General features: G+C 56.2%; 1 protein-coding gene across 2 annotated transcripts; it reads left to right on the top strand.

The window, feature by feature from the left end:
• The first annotated feature begins 243 nt into the window (after positions 1–243).
• Positions 244–13660, top strand: NRBP1 (nuclear receptor binding protein 1). 2 transcript variants are annotated; one of them, XM_056122365.1, is made up of 19 exons: positions 244–314; positions 3289–3527; positions 3647–3769; positions 3961–4062; positions 5039–5128; positions 5263–5303; positions 5659–5753; positions 6228–6251; positions 7282–7365; positions 7544–7602; positions 7755–7853; positions 10741–10873; positions 11293–11398; positions 11512–11562; positions 11659–11794; positions 12600–12653; positions 12744–12807; positions 12980–13035; positions 13108–13660. In XM_056122365.1, the coding sequence occupies exons 2-19, from the start codon at positions 3318–3320 to the stop codon at positions 13210–13212; spliced, it is 1632 nt and encodes a 543-aa protein (XP_055978340.1). In that variant the 5' UTR covers positions 244–314; positions 3289–3317; the 3' UTR covers positions 13213–13660. The 2 variants fall into 2 exon arrangements, with proteins under 2 accessions (XP_055978340.1, XP_055978348.1); XM_056122373.1 differs by lacking the exon at positions 6228–6251 and having other exon boundaries at positions 245–314; positions 13108–13658.
• Positions 13661–13666: the final 6 nt, after the last annotated feature.

The raw sequence follows: 13666 nt of genomic DNA, 5'->3' as shown, positions 1-13666 counted from the left end.
CGAGCCCGCCGCGGGAGCGCCGGCCTCGGGCGCGGCGAGAGGTCTCGGCCCGACGGGCTCCGGGGGAGGAGACGCGGCGGGGCCCCGCCCAGCGAGCCCGCGAGCGGCCGGCCCCGGGCCCCGCCCCCGGCGCCCCGGCCAATGGCAGCCCGACGGCGCCGCGGCCCCGCCCACTGTTGGTCGGGACGCCGCGAGGGCGGGGCCCGCAGTTCGGTTGCGCTGCGGAGCGCAGCTGTGAGGGAGCGTCTGTCGGATCCCGGGCCCGAACCCGAGCTGGGAGCCGAAGCGCAGGCTGCGGGCCGCCGAGCCGAGAGGTGAGCGCGGGGCAGGCCGCGGGGCCCGGAGGCCTGGGGCGCGGAGGCGCCGGGGTCGGCGTCCCGGCGCGGCGCGGGGCGGGCTGGGGGGCAGCCCCGGCCGGAGGGTGTCTGGGGGCGGCCCTGCGCCCTCCGCGACCCGGGCCGGGCTCGCCGGGGCCCCGAGGCCGCCGCGGCTCCCCCGAGCCTCCCGGCCGCCGCGATGCTCCCCCGGCGCCGGCCGCCCGGAACCCTGCGGCCGCGGGGCGCGAGGCCCGGGCGTCCGTGTGGAACTCGGGCGGGGGGGGGCGGGGCCGCGGCGGCGCGGGCGCGGGCGCGGGCGCGGGCCCGGCGGAAGCGCAGCGTCGGGGCCGCGCGTGCTCGGGGCCGGGCGCGCCGCCTGCGCGGGGGCGGGGCCTGCGTCCCTGACGGCGCCGCGGGCCCCGGGCCTTTGATGAGGTGGCGGCGGCCTCGGCCTCCCGTTTCCGGCGCCTTGGCGGGTCCCCCGCGGCCGAGCGCGGCCTGCGAGCGGCCGCCGGGCCGGCCTCATGCCCACGCGGCGGCCGCGGCCCGTGGGAGGAAAGTGGCCGAGAGAAGCGTGGCAGCACGGCCCGGCCTCGGCGCGCGCGGCAGGGGTCGTGCGCGACCCGGAGGCAGGGGATGCTTGCCTCGGGCCCTCGGCCCACGGGCTCCCGTGGAAACTTTGGAACGGTGGGGAGACGCCGCGGGTGCGGGGTGCAGCGAGCCCTTCAGCCCTGCGGGGCCCCCGCCGTCTGGCCCGCATCTTGCCCGCTTGGGGCACGGGCGTGGACCAGCGCGTCCCAAGGCCGCGTCTCCCCGAGCCTGGGGCTTCTCCCGCCGCCGGGGCCCTCCTGGGCCCAGAGTTGGCGACGAGGCTTCCAGTAGGCGAATGAGGCAGGTATTTTACCTGTTGTCAGCTGTGCAGATGCGAGATTCCTTTTGTAGATGCGGTTCCCTTAGAAAGCCGTGCCTTGCGACTTTCTTGCTACAGATGGTAACTAACTTTCCTAGTGGCTGGTTGAATAAAATATCTCTGATAGGGAAGGTCTTTGGGAAATCACCCAGAAAGAACAGCTTGCCTGTCTTCTCTGGACTGCTTTGTTATCTGGTATTTATTGGGGATGTCAGCTGTCTAGTACACATACCTCCACTTGAGCTAAACACCGGGTAGGGTGGGGGCCAGAAGGGCAGACAGGGTCACCCAGTTCTGAAAACAAAGGACTCTGGTGCTGGGGAACAGGAATTATAGGCCTTGCCGGGGTTCACTCACCACAAAGGGAAAAAAATGTGGCTTTTCAGAGGAGAGTTGATCAGGGTCTTTATTCCAAAGTGACTCGGGGCATCCTAACACTTGCCAGGTTATTTCCAAACTTGAACCTAGAATAAGCTTTTGATCTCTTTCACAGTTTTTGTTCTTAATGTTTTGTTACTATGTAATAATGTTCAGTGGTTGTCCTGGAGTGGTTTAGTACCAAGGAAAGGGCCCCTGGTTTTGCTCTTCAGGTAGGCCCTTATTGTGGCCAATCCTGGCGACATTGACCCTTGGTGAGTGCTTTTCTTCAAGTACCCATGTCCCAGAAAAATAATATTCTGTGATGCTTCTGTCTTGAAGGTTTTTTTTTTGGGGGGGGGTTGAGGGTCCCCAGTGGTGGCAAGGCCTACTGGGGTGACTCCTGGTGGTGCTTGGGAGGATGAGTGGTTCAGAGCCCTGCACTCACTCCAGCCCACTGGGCTTTCTTCAGCCCCTCAACTGCTTTTTGCCCTGAGATCTTGAGTTACTTGTTTTTTTTTATTTATTTTTTAGCTTTTTGGGTCACTTCCGGCGATACATAGGGTTTACTCCTGATTCTTCACTCAGGAATTACTCCTGGCAGTGCTTGGGGTACCATATGGGAGACTGGGAATCGAACCCGGGTTGGCCGCGTGCAAGGCTATCACTCCAGCCCAAGATCTTGAGTTATTTGGACATGCGAGGAATCGGTTTGTCCAGTCCAGGGCCTCAGAGAATGGAGCTTTTGAGCCATGGGAAGTGAAATCTTGAAACCTGAGAGCTGCTCAAAGTTGGTGGCTCGAGTTCAGGGATCTCATTTATTTCCACTGTTGTCGCTCAGGCTCCTCGCCCCAGTGCTGGACCCAGGCTAAGTGCTTAGTAAACATTTGTTAAATGCGTGGAGCTTGTTGCTGACCAATACCCCCTTGCCACACACACACATCACAGGGAAGGTGAGGTCATCAGGGATGAAATCACTAACCAGGGCCACTCACCTGGTCTGGAGTGGCTGCCGCCCCATGAGCTGGCCGGCTTCTCCTGTGTAGCAGGGGTGGAGCGTGAATGCCAAGATTACCTGTAAGGAAGAAGTCAGCTAAGGGTTTCACTGGCTGAAATGGTGTTACAAGTCACACCTTCGGGCAGATTGCAGTCATTCATTCTAAATAGCTTATAGTGCGTAGCTTTCTGGTGTAGACTGTTGGTGAGTACTCGCTCTGATGAAGTGGGTGCCTGGTTGCACTTTGCCCTTGGTATCTTACTAAAATTTACTGCCACAAATCTTAAGTTTGTCACTCTTGGGTGGGCCATCTTCCGAGACAGCTGTCCTGGAGGTAAGGAAAGTTGTTATTGTTCATTGATTTGGGTGCGGGGCTAACAGGAAATGGAGGTGTGGGGGCCCGAGAGACAGGGCGCTGGCCTCTCATGATGCTGACTCCAGTTTCATCCCCGGCACCTAGATCGTCCCTGAGCACTGCCAGGAGTGATCCCTGAATGCCGAATGAGGATTAACTAAAACACACCTTATGCCTAAGTAACTTCTGGATTACCATCAGGTGTGACCCCAAAACAAAATGAAACAGAGAGGGTAGTGCTGAGGGGGTTAGGTGTTTTGTTGGCTTGTTTTAACCCCCCTTTGAGGTTTTTTCGGGTAAAATCTTTCTAGTTCTCTCCTGGCTGACCCCCTCTGCTTCTTTCTTGCCTCAGCCACTGCAGGCCTGAGCCTTCGTTCCAGCATGTCGGAGGGGGAGTCCCAGACGGTGCTTAGCAGTGGCTCTGACCCCAAGGTAGAATCCTCCTCCTCGGCTCCTGGCCTGACCTCAGTGTCACCTCCTCTGACCTCCACGAACTCAGCTGCCTCCCCAGAGGAAGAAGAAGAGAGTGAAGATGAGTCTGAGATCTTGGAAGAGTCCCCCTGTGGACGCTGGCAGAAGAGACGGGAAGAGGTGAGGAGGGAAGCCACCCTGGAGAGGGCCTCCTCCGCGGGGAGAGTGCGGAGAGAAGCTCATTCGGTGGGGACCCACGGAGAGTAAAGTGGGGGCTCACACAGTGACTTGATTTTCAGGTGAATCAGCGGAATGTGCCGGGGATCGACAGCGCATACCTGGCCATGGACACGGAGGAGGGTGTCGAGGTGGTGTGGAATGAGGTCCAGTTCTCTGAGCGCAAGAACTACAAGCTGCAGGAGGTAGGCCGTGGCCGAGGATGAGCCTGTGGGCAGTTAGGGCACTGGAGTTAAAGAGGAGTTGGTCCTGGGGAACTGTGATGAGACTATGTCGGCGACACATCATTTCTGGGGAGAGCGCGGGAATGACTTTTTCAGGTTGTAGTGACCGTTTAACCCTGTAACCTGTAATTCCCCTTTCTCCCCTGCTCCAGGAAAAGGTCCGTGCTGTGTTTGATAATCTAATTCAGTTGGAACACCTCAACATTGTTAAGTTTCACAAGTATTGGGCCGACATTAAAGAGAACAAGGCCAGGGTAAGAAATTTTTGCTTGTGTTTGAGAGATTAAAACAGTGGTTTAGGGACTGGAGCGATAGCACAGCGGGTAGGGCGTTTGCCTTGCATGCGGCCGACCCAGGTTTGATTCCCAGCGTCCCATATGGTCCCCTAATCACGGCCAGGAGTAATTCCTAAGTGCAGAGCCAGGAGTAACCCCTGTGCATTGCTGGGTGTGATCTAAAAAAACAAAACAAACAAAAATAAACCAGTGGTTTAGGGCTGTGGAGTGACTCCGAGATAGGGCACATGCTTGGCATGTGTGAGGCTCTGGATTCAACCTCTTGCACTGCAAAATTAAAAAATTAAAAAAAAATAGGGCCAGAACGATAGTAGGGCACTTGCTCTGCACATGGCTGACCTGGGCTCTATCCCCGGCACTCAGTATGGTTTCCCGAGCTTTGCAGGAGTTCATGCCTCTGTATAGAGCCAGGAGCACCACTGGGGATGGCCAGAAGCAACCCAGGTTGGCTTGGGAGCAGAACTGGACTCAGCTGCAGTGGAAATGAGAGTTGGGCTCACTGCCTGCGCTTTTCTGTCTGGTTCTAGAGGGCAGAAATGAGTGCGTGTGTTTCTCCTGTCGTAGTTCTTGTTGCTCAGTTGTTGTGTCTTGCTAAATCTCAGTAGTGGTACCAAGAGAGCAAAAGGATAGGAACTGAGAAAACTTCCGGCAAGGGGTGGAGCATATACCTCAGCGTATACCTGATTTTGATCCCTGGCACCACATTAGCCCCTGGCCCTCACCCAGCGCTGGGTATTACCCTGCTGGGCTCCAAGCAGCACATGACTCGAGCAGTAAACCACTAGGTCCAGAGGATGGTGCTGGGCGTGGCCCCAGATACGCGCTCTGATAAATCCCCCCGCACTTCCCAGCTTAACATAGCTCTGGCATATACGTTTCCAGAGAGGGGGTCATTTCCGCTCTAAGACATTATTTGTGTGCTCTGCCTTCCCAGGTCATTTTTATCACAGAATATATGTCTTCTGGGAGTCTTAAGCAGTTTCTGAAGAAAACCAAAAAGAACCACAAGACTATGAATGAAAAGGTATTTCGAGAGAATGGGCAAGTTTTCGGTTGGCTTTGGGACATGAGGTGATGCTTACGGGAGGGGCTCGAGGGCAGCGGTTGAATGGCGGGTCGGGGGGTTCTGCTGACCATCCGTCCGTCCATCTGCCCCAGGCTTGGAAGCGATGGTGCACTCAGATCCTGTCCGCCCTCAGGTAAGCGGGGTCTGGCAGTGTCTGTCCCGTAGAGCCTGATTTAGTTCCTCCCAACAGACTTCGGGGTTCTACTCTGCTGTTTTTGCCTCTCCCACTCTCTGAGTCATCCTGTCAAGCTTAGGCCCCGTGGGGGCAATTAGAGGGTCCACCCTAATGCCCTAACCAGGCTCCGACCTCCCTCCTCTTCCTCCTCTTGCTTAGCCAGCTGTTGACCGCCTTCCTCAGGTGTACGGAGAGTCAGTGTGGGGATTATTGTTGTGACCAGCAGGAGACCTGGCCCTTGCTCTCCTTAACCCCTGGGTCCCCTTGCCCTTAATTTCCCAGTGGCCCCTCTAACAGCCCAGTGCCCCCACAGCTACCTGCACTCCTGTGACCCCCCCATCATCCATGGGAACCTGACCTGTGACACCATCTTCATCCAGCACAACGGACTCATCAAGATTGGCTCTGGTGAGGGGAGGGAGAGCTTCTGGGCAGGGGAGCCTCGGGAATTTGGGAGCCACGGGGGTAAGATGAACGGGGGAGCAGCTGGCTGGTGAGCGAGGGCCTGGCCAGCGAGGGGAACTCTCGGAGAGGCCCACCAGTCAGTGAGCGGGGACAGCACCTGGCCGCCACCTCGGTGGACGGAGACGGGTGGGTGAAGGAATCAATCGCCAGGGCTGAGTTCCTAGGATGGGAAGGGGTGAGAGGTGAGTGGAAGTTGTGACTCGAGCCCCCGGGGCCAGACCCCACCAGAGGAGGTTCCAGGCTGAGCTGCTGTGAGTGCTGTCCTTTGCCGTGTTTCCGTGTGCAGCATCGATCACGTCCGCGTGCTGTGTCGTGTGGTGTTGGTGTGTCCATTTGTCCGGGGCTTGGCTGCTCCATCGCTCACGACTTCTCTCTGTTTTCCTCCCTCCCGCTTACGGGCTGCTCTGCTCCCAACAGTCTTTCATAGGATTTTTGCTAATGGTGAGAGCTCCCTCCGCCCCTCTTGGGGCTCCGTTTGTGCTCCCCTGCTCCTCTTTGCGGCTGCCCAGTGCATGCAGTCACGGGAGCGAGCGCAGGTCCCCTCCCCACCGCCTAGCTGCTTGACGGCTTCTGCCTGCCTGTCGGCCCTCGCCTGCTTGCCCTGCCAGCGCCTGCCTGTTTTCTGTGGATTCTGCCTGGCTGGCCACTTCCATGCCGGATTCTTCCTTCCCCTCCTCATCAGTCTGGTTCCCCGACTCATACTGTGCTCACGGACTCTGTGGTTCGTAGTCCTTGTTACCGACCTGAGTGAGTCCAGATGGGGCTCGGCCCTGGTTCCTCTTGCAGCTTGGCGGCAGGCACTGTTCGAGGCTGTAGTCGGGAGGAAGGGGTCTAAAATGTTTGGTGGACCAAAAGTGACACTGGTGTCCAGGCCTTGGTTCAGTTGAAGCTCTTTCCGGGTTTCAGGCGTCAGGTGGGGAAGGCGGCGACTGCATCCTCGGTTGTACGTTCATCCTTCTCATGCTCCCTTCCCAAGTGTCGGAGGCCTCTGGCCACAGTTAGGGGGCACTGTCTGTGTTCGTGCTTCCGGGGGTAGAGGCCGGAGCCAGACTGTACACAGTCCCATGCGCAGGAGTTCGCTGTCTCTGGGCTTGGGAAACGGTGAGCAGGACGGAAGGGAAAGTTTTTCCTTAGTTTTCTGGTTGTTCTGTGGCCAGCCCAGAGCCCCCAGTCACCTGCTAGCTCGTGTCGGAGTGGCTGTTGCTCCTGAAGTAGCATAGGACCTTAGTTGGACAGCGCTAGACTAGGAAGGGCAGGAAGAAAGAGGGAGGTAAAGAGGAAGGAGAGAAGGAAAAAAGGAGGAGGACAGCAGGTGCTGCTCGTGTTTGCCCTGTGGCTCGCCACGGCAAAGGGCCGGTCTGTGCCCGTGGAGGGACAGAGGCTTCAGGAGCGAGTTGCTCTGGGGGGCCTCTCTGGAGTGAGACTCTGAGCCTTGCGGTGGTCAGATTGTGGCTGTCTCCCCTACTCCCAGTGGCTCCTGACACCATCAACAATCATGTGAAGACTTGTCGGGAAGAACAGAAGAATCTGCACTTCTTCGCCCCGGAGTATGGAGGTGAGGCATCCCAGTTTCTCTGCCTGGTCCCCATCTCCCCGTCTCTACCTTATCACGTCAGGGACGTAGCGAGCTAACCATCCTGGCACATCTCGTTTTTCTCTGTTGGCACACGTCTTAAGCATTTCTGCCACCCTTGCCTCCATCTCTGATTCACCAAAGCCTCCTCTTTCCCTAGAAGTCACTAATGTGACAACAGCCGTGGACATCTACTCTTTCGGCATGTGTGCCCTGGAGGTGAGGAGTGATGGCCGGGGTGATGGTTGAAAGGCATCAAATTAGAAAAGGGAAGGAGGAGATGCAGAAGTAAGGACCGGTCCGGAGGGAGTCCGCTGGACACGCCGAGGGTCTTATGGCTCGGCTTTTTCTTGGCTTCCCTCTTGCTGCAGATGGCGGTGCTAGAGATTCAGGGCAACGGAGAATCCTCCTATGTGCCACAGGAAGCCATCAGCAGCTCCATCCAGCTTCTAGAAGATCCATTACAGAGGGTGAGAATGTTCAGGATCGTTTCCCACCTCAGGTTTTTTCTTCCTTTCTACCTGCTGGGATTTGGTTCTTCAAAAGCAGGAGAACTTTTAACAGAAAAAATGGATGGACAAAAGTTATTCCTTTCCTTAGGCAGTAAAGGCTAGAGCGATAGCACAGCAGGTAGGACGTTTGTCTTGCACACGCCCGACCCGGGTTCGATTCCTCTGTCCCTCTCGGAGAGCCCGGCAAGCTACCGAGAGTATCTTGCCTGCATGGCAGAGCCTGGCAAGCTCCCCGTGGCGTATTCGATATGCCAAAAACAGTAACAACAAGTCTCACAGTGGACACGTTACCGGTGCCCGCTAGAGTAAATCATGAGCAGCAGGACAGCAGTGTTACAGTGTTCCTTAGGCGTTTATGCACACATTTTTTACATATGCATGCACATTATGTATTCAAGATGGGTAATATTCGGGGGGCTGGGGAGATGGCTCAAAAGGCTGGATTGTGTTGTGAGTAGGAGGCCCAGATTTGATCCTGAGCACCAAATGGCCCCCAGAACACTGCTTGAAGTGACTGAACATTGAGCCAGGAGTAGCCCCTTTGTGCCTTTAGGGTAAACCCAGAAAAAAAACAAACTGGGATTAAGGGTTGTGTGTTCCTGCAGAGAGATTGTATAGGTTGCCTTGTACATGGCTGACACGGGTTTAATTCCTGACACCCCATATGGCCCCCCACTAGGAATGATCCCTGAGTACAGAGCCAGGAGTGGTACCACTGGGTGTGGCACGTACTCTCACACACACAGGTTCATTTGAGTGTATCTGTATGGATCTACTTGACTCCAGGCTGTATGGAGGTAAACTAATTTTATTGTAGTGTGGCATACTTAATGTAATATTTTAATGCTCTCAGACAACCATCTTGATATTTTTATTTCATTTATTTATTTTTTTGCTTTCTGGGTCACACCTGACGATGCACAGGGGTTACTCCTGGCTCTGCACTCAGGAATTACTCCTGGCGGTGCTCAGGGGACCATATGGGATGCTGGGAATCGAACCTGGGTTGGCCGCATGCAAGGCAAATGCCCTACCCTCTGTGCTGTTGCTCCAGCCCTGATATTTTTATTTTTTCAAGTTTCAGGATCCAGGTCTGCCACTCAGCTATACTACTGGCCCACCTTGATTTCTCTTTTTTGTTTGTTTTTGGGTCACATCCAAGTGGTGCTTAGGGTTTACTTCTGGCTCTGTGCGCAGAGGTCACTCCTGGAGGGCTTGGATACTGGGGATTGAACCTGGTTCAGCTGCATGCAAGGCAAGTGCCCTACCCACCATGTTAATGCTCCAGCCCCTCATCTTGATTTTTTTAATTTTATGCATTCTTTTTGTTTTTGGGCCACTCGGTGATGCTCAGGGTTATTTCTAGCTCTTCACTCAGGAATTCTGGCAGTGCTCAAGGTGCTATATGGGATCAGCTATGTGCAAATCCTATTGTACTTGGTATATTATCTGACTAATGCTGGTGATTTTTTTTTTCTTTTTGGGTCACATCTGACGATGCTCAGGAGTTCCTCCTGGCTCTGCACTCAGGAATTACTCCTGGCAGTGCTCGGGGGACCATATGGGATGCTGGGAATTGAACCTGGGTCGGCCATGTGCAAGGCAAACGCCCTACCCGCTGTGCTATAGCTCCATCCCTGCCCTGGTGATTATTATTGACCACGGTGGATAAGTTTGCAGAGGGGAGGCAGATCTGAGAGAAGGGAGACAAAATCAGGCACCATCTAGACACTAGGACCACAGACCACCAGTTCCCTTAGCCCTTAGAACAGAGTTAAAAGACAGGTAGAAAAATAATAAGTTCAGGGCTGGAGCAATAGTACAGTGGGGAGGGTGTTAGTCTTGCACACGGCCCACCTGGGTTCGATGCCCAGCATCCCATATCGTCCCCTGAGCACTGCCAGGAGTAATTACTGAGTGTAGAGCCAAGAAAAACCCCTGTGCATTGCCAGATGTGATCTAAAAAATTCCTGAGTTCACATGGTAAAGAGAAAAGAATTTGGGGGTGACTCAGTGGTGGAGTATATATCTGCAAGCAAGAAACGTAGGTTTGATCCAGACACTTAAAAAAAAAAGCGCTTGTGGTTGAGGTTGGAGAGCAGAAAAAGAAGAAAAAGAATCAAAGGTACAAAGTGAGTAGAAGGTACAAGGAGGCCTTGGCGTTGCTCAGACCCTTCTGAGCACACTCACATGCTGCTCGACTTGAGGGGTGGTGGCGAGCACCGAGGTTCTTTTGGTTTTGTTTCCCCTCACAGCAGAATGCACCCTTCCCTTCTTCCTTCCCTCCCTCCCCCTTCCCCTTTTTTCCTTCCTTCTCCCCATTCCCTCCTCCGTCCCTCTGTGAAGCCGCAGTGCAGTGTTGGGGCTGAGAGATGGCACAAGGGTTAAGGTGCTTGCCTTGCAGACGGTGGCCCTGGGTTGATCACTAGCACCACTTACGATCCCCCATTAATTTAGTAGTTGCTCCTGACTCGGGAATAGCACCCGTCCTGCCACAATCCCTACCTAAAAGAGATGTGCCTCGGCCGGGATTCCCATCCTGGGGCGTCCTCGAACCCAGAGTTCCCCACAGGTTCCTCTAGGCTTGCTTAGTGGGGAGAGGGAGGACTGGTTTGCAGCCCCAGGAGCTCGCTGACACCTGACCCTGCACTAGCCTCTGGGACTGGAGGCGGAGGCCCAGCTCAGGTACCTATGGGGGTGGCCTCTCCCTTTGTTCCACATCAAGAGCTGAACACCCAGCACCGTCAGAGCCTTGTGCCGGGGAGATGTAAGGAAGAGCGCGCCTGCTCCCCTCCTGCCAGGGGTTGGCCTGGGTGACTGATGTGCTTCCTGCTTGCTTGTCCAGGAGTTCATTCAGAAGTGCCTGCAGCCTGAGCCCGCTCAAAGACCCACAGCCAGAGAACTTCTGTTCCACCCGGCACTGTTTGAGGTGCCCTCGCTTAAACTCCTCGCTGCCCACTGCATCGTGGGACACCAGCGTGAGTCCCCTTGGCTCCCCCGACTCCGGGGCCTTCAACTGAGTGCTCACCTTTCCTTTCTACTTAAAGGGATTCTTTGCCCTGGGCTCCCTGGGTCTTCTAGACCAGTTTCTCGACCTTCTCTGACCTTGTTACCTCCTGTGCCCCCTCCCTCCGTCCCCGTGATTGGGCCCGCTTTATGTGATTTTCACCCGTGGCCCCCTTGAATATCGTTGGGGCCTACCCCATTGGGGCACATTGATGTAGGATGCTAATCTGATTTACACGTTTCACCGTAGAGTCAGCAGCCCACACAATCACTGGACTATTCTTTTTTCAGTCCAGAGACTCTTGACAACTCTTTATAAGTTAGATAATAATCACTGATGATTATGCTGTGCAACACGGTATCCGTAACTCCCCGTTTGTCATGCCTCCAGATATGATCCCCGAGAATGCTTTGGAGGAGATCACCAAAAACATGGATACGAGTGCTGTACTGGCTGAAATCCCTGCAGGCCCAGGAAGAGACCCAGTTCAGACTCTGTGAGTAACTTGAGGGGAACTCACAGGCCGCTCTCTCGGCTCTGTTGTTGTCCATTGTCTGACAGAGGCAGCACCCTGCTTTCCTTTCTCCATCATTTTCTTTCCTCCTCCAGATACTCCCAGTCACCAGCTCTGGAGTTGGATAAATTCCTCGAAGATGTCAGGTGAGGGGAGAGTGACAGGAAAGGCTCTGAGGAGCAGGGGTGGGTGTCCACAGGCATGTCCAAGGAGCGCGGGTGACCTGTCGCATCTCCCTCTAGGAATGGCATCTACCCCCTGACGGCCTTTGGGCTGCCTCGGCCACAGCAACCACAGCAGGAGGAGGTGACATCACCTGTGGTGCCCCCCTCTGTCAAGACCCCAACACCTGAGCCAGCTGAGGTGGAGACGCGCAAGGTGAGGCCTCTGGGGATCTCTGGTGGAAGGGAGGGACAGCAGCTTGAGTCAGGCTTTTGTTCTTCAGACCAATGTTTTAAATTTTTCAGCTGCACTTGGCCATGCTCAGGATTTAACTCCTGACTCGGCTGCACTCGTATCACTCCTGCTGGGGCCAGGGGGACCATTTAAAGTGCCAGGGATTGAAGTCACCAGCTGTACTATCCTCCGGCCCATGGTCTCCAGAGCAGTGTTTTAAAGAATTTTTTTAAATTTTTGCTTTTTGACCACACCCAGCGATGCTCAGTTTTTTGAAACTCCTGGTTTTGCATTCAGCACCCCAGGCTCCCTGGTGGTGCTTGAGGGATCATATGGGATGCCGGGGTTTGAACCCAGGTTGGCCGTGTGCAAGGCCAACGCCCTCCCCACTGTACTATCGCTCCGGCCCCCCAGAGCAGTAGCTTTTAACTATTACCTGTGGCCAATGGATTTGTGACAATTGAAAACCATTGTTTTAGGGACCATAGTACAGGGGGTTAGGTGTCTGCTTTGCGTGCGGCTGATGTCTGTTCAGTCCCTGCCATCACATACGGTCGACCCTGAGAACACCACCTGCAGTGATACCTGACCACAGAGCCAAGAGTAAGCCCTGAGCATGGCTGAGCTGAGTTGGCCCCTCTACACCTCCCCCCCACCCCCAAAAAAGAAGAAAAATCTAGTGCTTTAGAGAGGAGTGTTTCTGCTCCCTGGCAACCATGTTGTGGGGCCTGGGCCGTTGGTATGCACTGGGCCCCACACGAGCACCCCTGTGTCACCCCTGCTGCAGGTGGTGTTGATGCAGTGCAACATTGAGTCCGTGGAGGAGGGTGTGAAACACCACGTAAGGCCCAGGCTCACTGTGGCGGGCAGGCGGGTGGGCGGGCAGAGGCTGGGCTCAGGAGCCTCGGTTTCTGAGTGTCCTGTTCTCCAGCTGACCCTTCTGCTGAAACTGGAGGACAAACTGAACCGGCACCTGAGCTGTGACCTGATGCCAAGTGAGTCTTATCTGTGAGGGACAGGCTGCAGGGGTGGGTGGCTGCGAACGCCCGGTGGGAGGGTGCGCCTCTGAGGTTCTGCTTGTTTGGTTCTTCCCCAGCCAGGCTAGTCTGAGTGGCTCTCTTGGCCGCCCCCTCCCACACCTCTCACCCTCTCCTGTTTCTCTGTCAGATGAGAACATCCCTGAGTTGGCAGCTGAGCTGGTCCAGCTGGGCTTCATTAGTGAGGTGAGGGTCCTGCCCTGGGCTGCCCTGCCCGCTGCCTCTGGCCTCTGTCTGACCGATCGCGCTCTCCCGCAGGCGGACCAGAGCCGGCTGACGTCCCTGCTGGAGGAGACCCTGAACAAGTTCAACTTCGCCCGGAACAGCACCCTCAACTCCGCCGCTGTCACCGTCTCCTCCTAGAGCTGGCGCGGGCCAGGCCCTCCACTCCACTGCGGCCCCCTCGGGCCCAGCCTCCCCGCCCTCCCCCAGTCAGTATTACCCCCTGAGGCCCCTCCCTCTCCTGGGTCGTTCAGGAGGGCTTCGGGGCTCCCTGGTTCTGAGCATCACCTCCCCCGCCCCTTCCCTCCCCTCTGCACTTTGTTTACTCGTTTTGCACAGACGTGGGCCTGGGCATTCTCAGCAGCCTTCAGTCGGGGGCTAGTAGCAGACTGCCGGCCCCGCCCAGCCTGTGTGGACCGGCGGCCCGAGGCCCTGGGGAGCCGCTGGGCGGACGGGGCGGGCGAGAAGGGTGGTGCTGCCGGTGGCCCTGGGGGGCCATTCCATTCATTTGCCTCAGTTGCTGCTGTAATAAAAATCTACTTTTTGCTAAAAGCGTGGTGTGTTGGCGCCGTGGCCGCTAGGGGGCGCGGGCCGG

The sequence above is a fragment of the Sorex fumeus genome, unplaced genomic scaffold (genome assembly GCF_029834395.1).
Source record: "Sorex fumeus unplaced genomic scaffold, SorFum_2.1 ptg000006l, whole genome shotgun sequence".
NCBI lineage: Eukaryota > Metazoa > Chordata > Mammalia > Eulipotyphla > Soricidae > Sorex > Sorex fumeus.
Note: the sequence above shows the minus strand (reverse complement) of the source record. Positions and strands in the feature narration are given on the sequence as shown.